At 34.7% G+C, this 14,188-nt stretch overlaps 1 protein-coding gene across 3 annotated transcripts in view; it reads left to right on the plus strand.

Moving 5' to 3' along the window:
- Positions 1-14,188, plus strand: part of LOC123315515 (ecdysone-induced protein 74EF) — a 200,084-nt gene that overhangs the window by 138,128 nt on the left and 47,768 nt on the right. The window contains exon 1 of one of the 3 annotated variants that reach the window (XM_044901234.1): positions 955-1,432. The exons of 1 other annotated variant lie outside the window; for it this stretch is intronic. In XM_044901234.1, coding sequence (XP_044757169.1) covers positions 1,165-1,432 — 268 coding nt within the window. In that variant the 5' untranslated portion in view covers positions 955-1,164. Of the gene's footprint in view, positions 1-954; positions 1,433-14,188 lie in introns of those variants that run through there. One more of the 3 variants, XM_044901236.1, reaches the window with a different exon arrangement.

The following is a 14,188-nucleotide window of genomic DNA, read 5'->3' on the forward strand; positions in this document are numbered from 1 at the left end:
TTTGTTTTGGAGTTTTCAAACTATAACTTACGAACAAAATAATATTTAATTTTGGGTTATAAACTAAAAGAAAAATGAAATGAACAATTTTGAGCGGAAGGAATATTATTATTTCTTCATTATAATAATTTCTATTTATTTTATTCAATCATTACTCAATGAAAAAAGAAGTGTAATAATTTACCTTGAATCATAATTATTTTGAGTGTGTAAATAATCATTTAAAAACGAATAAAATATAAGTAGATAATATTTTTTTATTTGGAAAGGAAGAATAATTTTCGAATGAGTAGATACATATAAAAAAGAAGCTCCTTTCATCTTAATTTCATTTATTTCAAAATTACGAATGTGTACATTTATAATATAAATTTGAAATTATTTTTTACATGAAAATTGAGTTTGACAATGAAAAGAAAACATGCTTCAAAGCTTGAAAGTGATTTAATCTCGAAGGATGTAGAATGATCTCGATTTTGAAAGGCATTATCAATTTTCAAAATTTTTTTGAAATTTTTAAAAAAATTTACAAGCTTACATCGTTGACAACAAATTTATTTCCTTTCCAATCATAATTATACTATTCAATAGCGAGTGATTCAAAGGTGTCAATAAAAGTTTTGTCACATGCTTAAAATCGGATCCAATAACAAAGTTTGCGAAAAATAGTTACCCCGACAGATCTACTATCATTATCAATGTAACAGAATATCGCCACCTCAATAGAGCGGCAGAAACTCCCACGCGGAAAAGGATTGTTTACAACAGTCCACCATTAGATTAGCATTAGGAGGATCCACCTCGTGGTAGCGGATTTGCGACGAGGATATCGTCTACATACACGGCGTCGAAGACGACGGCGTGTACATAACCTAACCCAACCCCTTGGCGTGCGCAACATTATCAAATAAACGAAAGTAAGAGGATGCCGAGCGGTGCCGACGCTGCGCGAGCGTCAAATCTGAGTCAGTGGGTTATGGCGAGGACTCCACTACTAGTCTACACTCCACGCTTTGTCGATCAAGTCGAGTGAAGCTATCCTTTCTACTGTCGCGCCACTGAGCGCACCATCGAAGTGTCAGTGAAGTGTTGACGGATTTTACAAATTCTTCAGTGCAGTGAGATTCGGACTATGTTTTCCTAATTACCACAAGGACCTTCACGATGATGCTATTTTCCCAAGTTATCAAAATGTCAGAACCTTCTGAAATTTTGTCTTCCTTGAAAAGTAAGATTGTGGTCAAAGAGGAATACGAGGACTTTATCTGTACCAATTTAGAGGAGGATTCTCCTCTCGATTTGACAGTTAACGGTGGAAGAAGTACACCGAGCGCTCGCGACTCAGGTACTGAAAGCGATGACACTGAGGATAAGTTGCAGATACCTGAAGGAGCTGATTGCAAACCCTACAAGAAGAGCTTGATAAAAAGATGTAAGTCAATTCAACCAACTCTCCACTTCCCAAGTGAATCATCACCAATTTCCTCTAAACTAACCGCATCTCCAATTTAATTTCTCGCGCGAAACACTTAACTTATCAGCAAATTTAGGGAATCCCCCATCTCATGCAATAATTACCAGTTGCGCACAAAACTTCGAAATTGTCAGCTAATCAGCTAGAAAGGAAACTAGCTGTTCTCGCTGAAACCCATTCGCGAACGCGACAGGCATACTTCCTCCTCGATTTTTAATGTAATGTTAATATCTTGCATACACTCGAGCTGACACAGTTTAGAACATGAGCATGAAGAGCAGAATTAGGAAAGTATGCTTTCATTTCAGCGAAGTTTGCCGGTTTCCTGCGTTGCTCGTAGATGCCGGAAGTCGCTTTCGTTATTTACATGCTTTATCGATGATCTGATCATTTTTAATAATCTCCCAGCTATATAAGTTTCACGAGATGAGAATAAATATGTACCTGTCCGTGTTACTTATCAATGTTTATATTATATGTATGTAATTCAAATGTACGAGTGTATCTGTGTAATCGACTACGATGACTGTGTCTGTATCTCAAATCTTCGAATAGCGGAGAAAGTGATATGACTCAGTCAAAAACGAATTATCTTCGCCAATTACGGTTTCAGTTACCAAAGTTATTGTTTTGCAAATTTCCTGAACGACTACCGCCAAATTGTTGCAAACAATGATAGATGCACAATCCCTGTTTTGACAAGATTTCGAAATAATTTAACTTGGAGGAAACTCTTCAGGCGGAAGTATTTTAGTAGCCCAAAGATATCACCTTGTGGCATCCCTCTTATGAACGTTTTTCCAAGTAAACCTTTTTTCGCATCTAATTCTGTATCTGCATCTGCGAGGGCAAAGTATTGTGAGAGCCCAAAACGATCACCTTGTGGAACTCCCTCGGGCGTTTCTTCTAAATATATGGTAAATGAAGAAATCCCGATTGATGGAGAGATAATTATTGGTGTTCCATGAATAAGTGCAGCTTCGGTTCAGGCGTATCAATCGCAAATGACACATTCCGCTGGCAGAAGAGGCATTAAACTCGATAAGGTGTAATGAATATCGTTATTCCAATAATTCTTATCAATCAAGCAGAGGAAACTGGCCGCAATAAAATTCCCTGCCAAGACAGACAATCTTTAATAAGCGGATGTGACAACTAACTCCTGAAGCAGCTAGCTGGCCCTGAGCAGGTCAGGCACCCGCATAGCATTATCGCCAGCTTCGCCACTTACTTTACAGGTATCTGCATTATCAGTAGGCTCCCAATTGGCGACTGCTACTTTCTGCTATTGGGAATTCAATGGTTTTGTTGTCGAGAACAACCTTCGCCGCGATTGTTTACAATTATGTCAATAACCTATTTGCCAAAGAGGTGTAAAACCGACGAAACTAATTTTTTTCCTTCTTGTATGTTGCGGTTGGTTTCCGTTAATTGCGAAACTACGTGATCCCTGATTCCAGTGTCGAATTTGCGTTTTCGACAGAATAAATGATAGATGTACATGTTCGATAGTGCGTTTCCAATTGGTTTCGCCCGCTTGCCAAATTTCCATCAAACTCAGGAAATTATATGTTACAAAACAAGAAAAGTCGAGGACCCGTATCATAAATGCAATTTTCAATCCGAAAAATTTTGTTTGTATCTCAACTCATAATATAATGAAAACTAATAATTTTATATAATTAATATAATGATAATAATTATATAATATTAATTATATATAATATTATAATTAACATTTAATTTTCATCAGTTGAAAAATCTAAAAAAAAATTCTCCTATGAATAATTACGAAAAAACTGAAGGAATCATTAATTGTCAAAAAATATTATTTGTTTTCTTGCAGAAAAAAATAAAATTTCTGGAAAGAAATCGAAATAAATATTAATTCTGCAATATTATTTCTGATAAAACTATCCATATTATTATTTTCCATCTTCACCATGTGTCTATATATGTTTTCGACCTAACATCAATAAACAAAATTGTTAATCAATGTGCATATTCAGATACAGAGTTATATCTGGTGCCAGCTTAGTTCATATACCAGACATTATAAAGAAAAACCATTGCGAATTCCACATTTATGTATAATATAATTTTTAATAATTTAACAAATCTACCAGTTAGAAGAACTCGTAATATGGGCAGATTTTTTGCATTACACTTATAGGTTAAGGTTGTAGCGAGGGTTGTAGTTACTACAGCCTATTTTCGGACATAACAAAGCTGCAAAAAAGCTTAAAAAGAAGTTTATACTTAATCGAAATGGTTTTCAACAACAAATACCCTGACAAATACCTGGTTGATGACATAACGTTAAAAACGTACAAATTTTTCTGAACTTCTTGTGAAAAGTGCACTAAACATTCCAGATAGATTAATGGTGAAAGCCATCAAATGAGTGAAACATCATGATCGGTTATAATTATGAACATAAATATATTTATAGACTTATAGATAGGTATATATATATAAAGCGAAAACTGGGGAGAAATAAGAAGCAAATTATATATTTCCCTTGGAATGGCATGCATGAAACGATAATTTAAATAATAACCAATTAGAAAGATATTCGAATAATAAATAGTTACGTTGAAGCGAATTGTTCCAGACTTATTCATAATTTTTTTCAATAATGATTCGTCTCCTATTTCTAGTTTTGTTTGACGTCGCCAAAGTATCGATTTTTGGGAGCAAAATTACATCGCCATTGAATTCTCACAGTAGTTAAATTAACAAATTTAGTAGCTGTTACTAGAACTTGACTATGAAAGTGGTGGAAAATAACTAGTTCGAATATTTTAAGGTGAAAACAAACGTCATACCGCAGATAACTGTTGTTCTTACATCGAATTGCACGGATGGATTTGTTTTGAAACCAAATGGTTTTCACCTTGCTCCAAGTCCACCTTGATGTCCACAACTCGTTTTTCCGCCAATTGCGATTACGATTTTGCACGTCCAAAGAACTCAACGCGACCTTAACCTGAATAAGCAGTTATTTTATCTCTCCGCGATCAAATTATTAAACATTTCTTATTAATTATTTATAAATATACCTGAAATTGAAGTGTGCGATTCCAATGTCGGTTACGGAGTTTTTGTAAACTTTCATTGATCTTTGTTCAAACGTAAAAATGTTTCGAATTCAAAAGCAAAACAATCGGAGTGTTGATCGTGCTTTGGGGCAACGTTGAGGAAGTTCGTGTTCATAAATATTTGGGATTCATTTTCGTCACGTGGATTGACATCGAGGAATTCGATTATCCCGAAATTGTCATAAACAGAAATTTTGAAAACAATTTGAAATATTCAATGGCAGAACAATTTCACAAAATTTTAATATTCTAAAATTCCTTCGGATTCTTTCAATAAATTTGTTAGAAAATAAATATTAATACATATTATATTTTTATTTGATTTTAGAAAAATCGATCATATTCTTCCAATGAAATGTGCGGAAATAACGAGGGAAATGAGCTTAATTCATCAGGTATACATAAAATATTTTTTTACACAATAAAACTGGAAGTAACAATTTTGTGGAGAGAATAAAATGAAAAAACTAATATTGGAATCGGGTCTGCCTAAATTCTATGGAAGTTAGGTATTATGGTCAAATTTTCATCTAATATTCTCGAATCTTTATCCACAGATAGGTAATAAATCGAATGGATTGTTAAAGTAACATATTTAAATAATTAATGCTATTAAAAATACATAAATATTTTTCTGACCTACCAAGAAAACGGTTTCCAATTCAGAAGTTATTTACATTTCAAAAACGAAAAAAACAAATATTTGCTAAACCTCAAAAGCTTCAATAGCTGGAATTTAACGACCATGAACATTATTACGATAGATGTTCCATTCCATAAAAGTACTGACCTATCTGAATGTGAGAATTGCTCTCGGAATTGCTTGATATATTAATCAGACAGAATGATCCAATTTGCCCCCATTTTTATTCAAATTAATTACAATTTCCTGATAAAAATCCTGAAATTCATTTATTGATACGTCCGATATGTAATCTGTGAATCCATTTATCTTTTTCATAAACTGTACTACTTCCAAAGTTTGATCTTACATATGAAAAATACAAGTGTTTTGCAAGCAAAATTCTAAATTTTCATGGAAATACGAAAATAATAAATAAGTATTTATACCGAATATAACGGTACCGCAAACAAAAAATAAGGAAATACATTATATCCAAACCAACGGTATACCATTGTTAAATCATCCCACATCTCAAATAAAGTTTTGTCATTCGTTTTTTTTTCGGTTCTTTATTACAGTTAGGTACACCCTGTGAACGCAGGGTTCCTGGCCAGGGTTCCGTAAATATTTCGGGTTATATTTCGTGCGTAAAAGAACAGTTGTTAACTAATTTCGCAAAGGATCAAATAACCTTATTCCGCCTTTTTCTAATATAAACAGCATCGCAAAAAATTCCGAAAGCAGAAGGGTCCTTTATGGTGCTTTATTCTTACGCCCACGACTAGATTGAGTGTCGATCGAACTCCCCTTCCTGCAGGTATAGAACGATTTCTACCTGATGGTATTTGATGAACCCCTAATAGAAATTTCGATAACGGTACTTGGAAGTGGGTCAATAGTATGGTGCGTCTTTACTGTTACCATGATTGATAGAGGAAGATGCCCGAAATTGATTGGGATGGTGAGCTTGCTTCCAAGCCATGAATAAGAATTAAGAGCTGTAGGGGGAAACCATCATTGGATTTTTTTGTTGCTCGGTTGTACCCTATTAACACCGGGTTGGTGCTTAGCGCTTGTTTTTGTTCCTTGTTGATAATGGAATTTTGCAGAATTTTTGCACCTGGATCATACCAAAATTTTCAATGGTATAAATATTCGTCCCTGCTCAATGATGAACTTTTCAAATCTAGTAGTTACGAAAAAACTTGAATATTCAACCGTTTTCTAACGTGTGGATTCAAAAAAACAGAGCTACCTACTGGAAATACTGGTTATTAAACTTGAATTTTTCCTCAGCAACTTATTAATTAAGTATTGAAAATTTGAATTTTTTGTATGTATATAAAAAGTTCATTTTTCATAACAGCGTGTTAGACTGGATCTTCGAACATTATTTTCTTGTGGAATAGATCAAATATGAATATTTTGGCGACTTTTGTAGTAATTAACCTCTGAATAGGTTTACTGGTCCCATTTATAATTTTTTTCTATCGAAAAGTGTTTTACATTTTGGTTTTCGATATATTCTCGGATATATTGCTCACTACGATATTATTACACTAATTTTCTTAAACTTCGAACTATTTGTTCACGACCCTCATATTCTCATATCAGATCTGCTTGTTCTTCAACCTTATCATGAGTTTTCTCACACAATTTCTGGAACACGAACAATTAAAAAAAAAAAACAGTAAGAAAGGCTTCAGCGTAGATATTTATTGCACTATCCGTCAGAAGCTGTTTCTTGCCTAACGAATAATATTGAAATAACGTAAATTAAATTAATATATAGGTTCAAGAAGAATGAAACCCTTATTCGGAATCGGAAACTGCATTAGTAATGTTCTCATAAACCCCGAAGAATATTTTCTATCATCCAGTCATCCCATATAAAAAACCTCTTTTTGAGTTAAGAAAAATTCCAAATCAATTTGAAGCTGGGTGACAAAAAATTTTTAGTTTCATCTGTGATTAATGAATTATTATTTCACATTTATCCAAAATCAACGCCTTCTGCTCGAAGAGAAATCTTCTGATTTGCTCTTGGTCAGTTTTATACAGGTTGAATCTTTGACAAGTACAAAAATTTCAACAGTAGATTCTTGAGGTCAAAAGAAACACTTTTTTTTCATACCATTCTTTCCGATTCGGCCCAGATAAAAAGATATAGCCATTTTGAGTTTTCATAATCAGCTGTGCCACCCCTGGTAAAACAAAATTACCTTCAACTAGTTAAGTCTATGACATAACACATTTGTGGGCTCGTTTGTGGGTATTCTGAACATTCAGCCAAAGTACTCAATTTTTTCAAATTTGACAGATACTAGTTAACTTTTGAACATCAAATTACTCGAAAACGGCTCATTATACGAGAAGATATGAGGAATACTTTTATTTTAAAGAACTTTCAAATATGCATTAGATAGCGTCTAACTTAGTTTCAAGAGTTGATGAGTTCTTTTGGTATTTTTATGGTAGGTGGTGGTCGTAATGAGAAAACTGGAAGACGTGGGTGATATTTTGTGTTCGAAAAAGATTCATCAAAAAAATGAAAAAATATATTACTAAATGGTAAAAGAAAAAAGTGATTCTTTTGACCTCAAGAATCTACTGTTAAAATATTTGTACGAGTCGAAGACTCAGCCTGTATATTTCATAGCCCTCAGTAGAAAAACTAGTATATCAAACTCCAAACTGATGAAAATTAAAACTCAATTACATACTTGATTTTGTGCGCCTGGTTCTGAAAGTTTTCATGAGAAGCACCCAGAAGAGCCCAGAAAAGTTTCTTGTTATAATTACCAATATTATCATGATTATGATTCAAAGCCAACTTTTTCCCTAATCAATGGCAAAATCTCGACCGTTCTTGTGTACTCAAGTAGACAATACCCGATCATAGCATGTGATATATGAAAGTAAACGATGAGAAAATCAAAACCGTCGAGTACCAGTTTTTTTCCTCATTTTCCACAGTTGCAAATCAATACTTCATTTACTCCGAGTTCATAGTAAGTCTAGGTATAGTTTAAAATGTGAAACCGAGTTCTAGGCGTAGCAAACAACTTTCTTCGTCGGATTCTCACAGAAGCGTTTCCTCTCGACGATTCCGTAGTAGCAAGTGAAATTAATTTCTCATTTCTCCTAGTCACAACTGCATCAAATTGAATGGAGAGTAATAATCGAGATGCACTTGCACATTGACCTATTTCTGTGCACCGTTACGTTTCGTAGAATATTCTTTCCAAGCAACTGGTGGACGGCGTTCTTTAGGAAGGCCCCTGTGAGGTCATTGAATGTATTTTTGGTTTCGTATCGAGCCAGAGGTGCTTCCGTAACTTTTTTCTCGACTGAAAGTGTGGCTACATCGGAGATACATTGTCCTACTTTCCTGACATTAGACGGAAGATACTGGTTCTCTTGTAGGAGGATCATTACCTTGACTCCCCAGGTCGTCAGATGATTTCAATAACTCGAACGTCTTCCACAGTTTATTTCAATATCAGATACACGAAATATATTTTTAATACCTTGTATTGTAAAAGATTTCGAATTTGACTGAAGACAAAGTGTGAACGAGAATAATCCCTATTATGCTGCAATTTTTATCGTTGCTCTTGTTATTTTTCTCTATATTGTTGTCAACAATCAAATTCTGGTAGATTCGGGTGACTTGGGACAGTCCTGTAACTTGGGACAATCACCCCCTTTGCGTATTTCTTTGTTTCTAAACATTTATGAGTGGAGGGACAAACTTACAAGATTGTGTAGCGTCTTTTCGGTTAGTTTAACTATTGAGTTTGCTGTGACCAGAGCGTTTGAATTGACAGGAAAAATTAACGAATTCAGCAGAGTAAAAGCGCTTTTTTTATGGCCCTTATACTTTCTAGTGTCCTGTACATGTGTTTCACTTTGTGCATGTGTGATTTTTTTTCTGGATACGTGGTATATTGAGATATTAGATATGTCATGAAACAAGGTTGTTTACACATCAAACGGCAACACGGATCTCATTCATTTATTTTGTTGTTTCATAGGGTAACTTGGGACAATGCCGAATAGATACAAGCGGTGCATTGGCAGCAGGAAATATGCCGATTTTTCGCTGGATATTATTATTTACGTTATTCCCACGAATAAATCACCAAAGAATGAAAGCAATGAAAACCTTGGCAAGTTTTTCGAAAAATTTACTCCTGATGTATACATACTTATAAACATGGCGCAAAAATTCTGCAGGTGGATTGCCTTAATTTATTCTTTCGAATAACGACATATTTTTACATGAAATATTGAAGAAACCCAATGGCTATGACCACTATATTCTTTATTTCTTCTAAAAATAACGAACGAATCGAAATATATCTCATTTTTAGGAAACCAAAGTCTCCTTTTTGTGATCTTTTCTGTGTCTTTTCAAATTTCAACCCAAAAACTAGTAAAACTTATAACTCATTTTCTGCCTCTGAATAATTTGCATAACAATCTTATTTCCACGAATCATATACTCACCTAGATATCTGATATTCTTGTTTAGTCTTCCGCTGTGAGAAACAATAATAATTAAGGCTTCATTATTGTTTAATCTCGGTGAGAAATCGCTTTGTATATTCGCATTCAAATTACTTCATCAAAACGTGGATAGTTTAGTCTTCGAAAAAGATTCAACAATTATTATACAGAATATTCGAAATTGGTGCCTTTCGGCTGTTGAAATGTTAAACAAAACGCTGGACCGGTATATCAGGAAGTGGTAGTCGAAGCAACAAGCGGAGAAGCGCGTAAAAGGAAAAGAAATTGAGAAAATGAACTGTCCCAGCTGTGGGGGAATAAAACGAGAATCAACCCTTATTGTGAAGCCGCCTCACTATGTCAAGGTCGATCTAATCGATGCCTCGTTCCTTTCTACCTCCTTCGTCTACCTGCTTTCTGATTCACCCCGAATCTATCATGAAGGTCTCTATGGAACCCTAGTCGGTCCACGAACATTATGAATTGTTGAACAGGTGTAGTCAGAATTGAACAAAGAGTTCGTTCAATTCAGGAACATGGAGGAAGAGGGCTTTCAAATAAATATTCATCAAATAGGCCATGGAATCTTGAAAAGTCAGGTTATGTGGGTGCAATGCGCCCCAAGGTTCTACCATATGGCTAACAGTTCGAAAATACTCCAAAGAATATCGATTATATTAATTTTCAGTGGAATTTTGGATATAAATGACGAAATACTATAATATTACTTCTCAATTTCGTTCAACGAATAAGCTACAAAATCCAGTGTGAAACACACTGTACATGAGTGTATGAAACTCATTTAAAATCAAAGAATTTGTTATGATTTTCAATAAAAAAAATTTACATCTCCGCTCCAAATAAGTCATTCATATTTTTCTCCTTGTATTTCATTTTCACCATCACTGATTGTCTTAGGACAATACAGCAAGAAAAAATGAGTAGGTACAAATCGCGAAATAAAAAAATGAGTAGTAAACTAGTTGAAAAATCCAACAGCAGAATATTTCCCCATCTTCAGTCTTCTGCTTTGCTTCTCTGAATCGAACAATTCAAATCGTTTAGGGTGAATCCGAAGAAAAACCACAAAATGTTGCGACAGCTTAAGATGTCAATTGTACCCTAATTTTTGATCCTTTCATTGAATGCCCCCCATTGTGAACCAACAATCGGAAGATATTTCCTATTTCATCTTGTTTATGTCAGCTCATCTTCCTCTAACCCCAGTCAATTGTCCTCATTGTATCTGTTAGTACGTACTCAATTCAACAGTTGTTAACTGGCAACGATATACAGGGACGTATTGCGATAATTTTTGATGGATAAACTGAGATTGTATAATTGGTATTAGCACCATAAAGATTTCATATCACCCAGCACGAGTTGTTGTCCAATCATAAACAGCCAAAAATAACTATTTCGTATTTTAGTCGTATTTTATAAAGATGTTTCATGCTACCCGTCCATTCTGATAAAGATTTTTCTTAGAGTTACGAATTGTAAGTTGTGTTGATACTAAAAGGCCGTACACAAACAATTTTAAAAATTTCCAATTAAAAATTTTCGCATTTTGATGACGTATTCAGTTGAAACAAGCTACAGACAATTTTGAGAAGTGCTGACTAAAAAAGAGTTCATCGATGCAGTAGATATAAGGGAAGTTTGAACATAAATAAAGTGTTCATTATTCATCATTGAAAAATGGTGAATAAATTCAACCTATCGATGAAAATTAGGCACTGTCCGACCCTGTAATCTGTCAGTTATTATAATTTCGAGCTCCATTCTGATGTCTAATCTTCTTCCTGTTAGGACATCACATGCAAGGTCGCCCACATTTGTTTCGTAGGTATTTTTTATACGTTGCCCTACGAAGGAAACCACTACAATTGAGTCCCATTTAGTAGCTGTGTCGTGACAGACAGACATTTCCGGATATTGTGTTGTGTGGGTACTTCCTCGGTCGCATACGTAAACAATTTTTCCTGTCTTCGACGCTGGATGACCAAGGGCTAAAGGTACCTCTCGGAACCCTTCACGGAAGTAGGCCACCCTTTTGGTTTCGCATCAAAATAGGGTCATTGAAGCCGATCCTACAACAACAAAACAGAAATCCTTTGAACATCGAAGTTGTGAATGAGAGAAACTGATAAAATTGGGGAAATGCAAAAGTTGGGGTCAATAAATTCATGAAGTAACGAAAATAGATTGAATAATTTTTCTATTTCAGTTCACTCTACAGTCGAATGAAGACGTTGTAGAGTTTTTTACAATGAGATCCTTTATACCGAAAATGTTGTTGAAATAATAAACCAATAATCGTTTCTAGAGCCTTACATAACAATTTTATGATCAGCTCATATTATTTGGTATGTAGTATGGTTGTTAATTATTTCACTTACTGTTTCCGTGATAACAAATTCGGCAATATGACCTTGAATCTTTACCATAGCATCTGTCGTTCTAACATAATCTTGTACTTAATTCTGTATCGAATTTTATGTGGATCTGCCCACATTTATAAAATTTTTTGATTGAATAAATGCCATGTTTGATTTTGAAGGAAGGAGTCTGAGAACGACAGTTGTTATTGTTGAGTAGTATTATCTCATAGACACACAGGCTCTTCTGAAAAAATAAATGTTTTTACTCTATTTCAATGAGATTCGCTGTGATGTACAGGGTGGGCAAAATTCGTTGCCTACTGAGGGGATCTCGAGAACTATAGCAGCTAGAAGAAAACGGTTGACACATTCTCGAGCTCTATTTCATGACTAATCCAAATCTGAAAACAGAATCGGCCTATCATTTTTAGATTTCGAGTTATAAACAAAAATTGAGATTTTGACGATTCCGAAAAGTTCTCATAACTTTTTTGTGTTTGAAGTTACAGATCTGAAACTTAAACCTTCTTAGGCACTTTCATACGTAGAATCTACTGACAAAAGCTTTTTTTCCAATTCAAAAATATCAAATTCAATAAAAGTTTTCATTTAAAAAAATGAAAGTTCACCTAATGATTCGAAATTAAAAAATATTTTGAGCTCATCAGTGGATTCTACGTAAAAAAGTGCCTGTAGAAGGTTCAAGTTTCAGATTTGTATTATAACTTCAAAGACAAAAAAGTTATGAGAACTTTACGAAATTGTCAAACTCGAAAACGAAGTATCGTAGGAGGTTGCGGTTTTCAACATTATTTGTTTCTACGAAAATGAGCTCGGAAATGTGTCATCCGTTTTCTTCTAGCTGCTATAGTTCTCTAGATCCTCTCAGTAGACAACAAATTTGCCCACCCTGTACATCTAAAACAACTGCTAAACTTGCAGGAGAGACAGATTATTTGAAAGTGCAAATTTAGCACGAATAGCTCAACTCAGGAAAGGTTTACAGTTCACGAATATCCTGAGCATGGCAGAATTGACGCTCTAATTCAAGATGAAAGGTTCGATTTTGTGAAAAAATCCAAGAGCGTTGCGCTGACGAATAACATCTTCCGAGAACGAAATGGGGAAATTTATTTCGCCAAATTTCTTGCCAACGTCAACAAGTCGTTCGACTTTAGTTTATTTTAAAGACGCGAATATATCTACACCATTTCCGCGTGGCGTCAGCAAGGTCATAGAGAAGACTGAGATAGGAATTTTGTAATTATAATATGTACAGAATCCATTACCGGGCATTGTTTAGTATTTTATCGGGCCATAACAACTTCCTCGCGAATTTTCAGTGGCGTGCGCATCGCCAAAGACGATTATTTCAAATTGGCATTCCGGACACTCAGCCAAACCTATGAAAACATTTTTGTTCTTGAAAAACACAGTGCAGAAGAGACGTTTAAGCCTCTCATAAAACGTTAATGTTGTTGAATCTTCTGGTTGTTTTCTCAGCTCCTTGAGGATACGTAAATTATCTGGATTTAAGGAACATATCTTTCAGGAGAGTTCGAAATTAAATGTGCCACATCTGTTATACCTCCTTCATAAATCTCTGCAGACGCACTTAAATTTTTATTCGAATTTTTATGATCAGTAGCTGGTTTTACAATCATCCCTTTCTATGCCGTTTCTACCCAGACGCTTAAATAACGGCGTTTGTGAAGGTTACACGTCACCAAAATTACCCCTAGAAATAACTGTGGTTCTTTCCAATCCTCGACCCGCTAAAAGTCGATGACTTATAAATACATTTCGGACGTCCAGTTATATTATACTAATCTTCCAGAGTGACTCCAATAAACTAAAGGATTCTAAAGAAAGGATTCTTGTTGACTCTTTCCTTCCTGGAAGCCCCATAAATGCCAAATTCAAGGTTATTCCTGAATAATAATATTCCTTGCATTTCGCAATAAACCTGAGAATTTGCTCTATTGTATTCGGGTTTTGCAGTTCGCTTTCGCAAAATGGATTCCGACTGTAATATATTTTTATTGGCCCCAACAGGTTGAAGCGAGGGTTGAAGCCAAATACTGGGGATCAC

Source organism: Coccinella septempunctata, chromosome 6 (genome assembly GCF_907165205.1).
Source record: "Coccinella septempunctata chromosome 6, icCocSept1.1, whole genome shotgun sequence".
NCBI classification, from domain to species: domain Eukaryota; kingdom Metazoa; phylum Arthropoda; class Insecta; order Coleoptera; family Coccinellidae; genus Coccinella; species Coccinella septempunctata.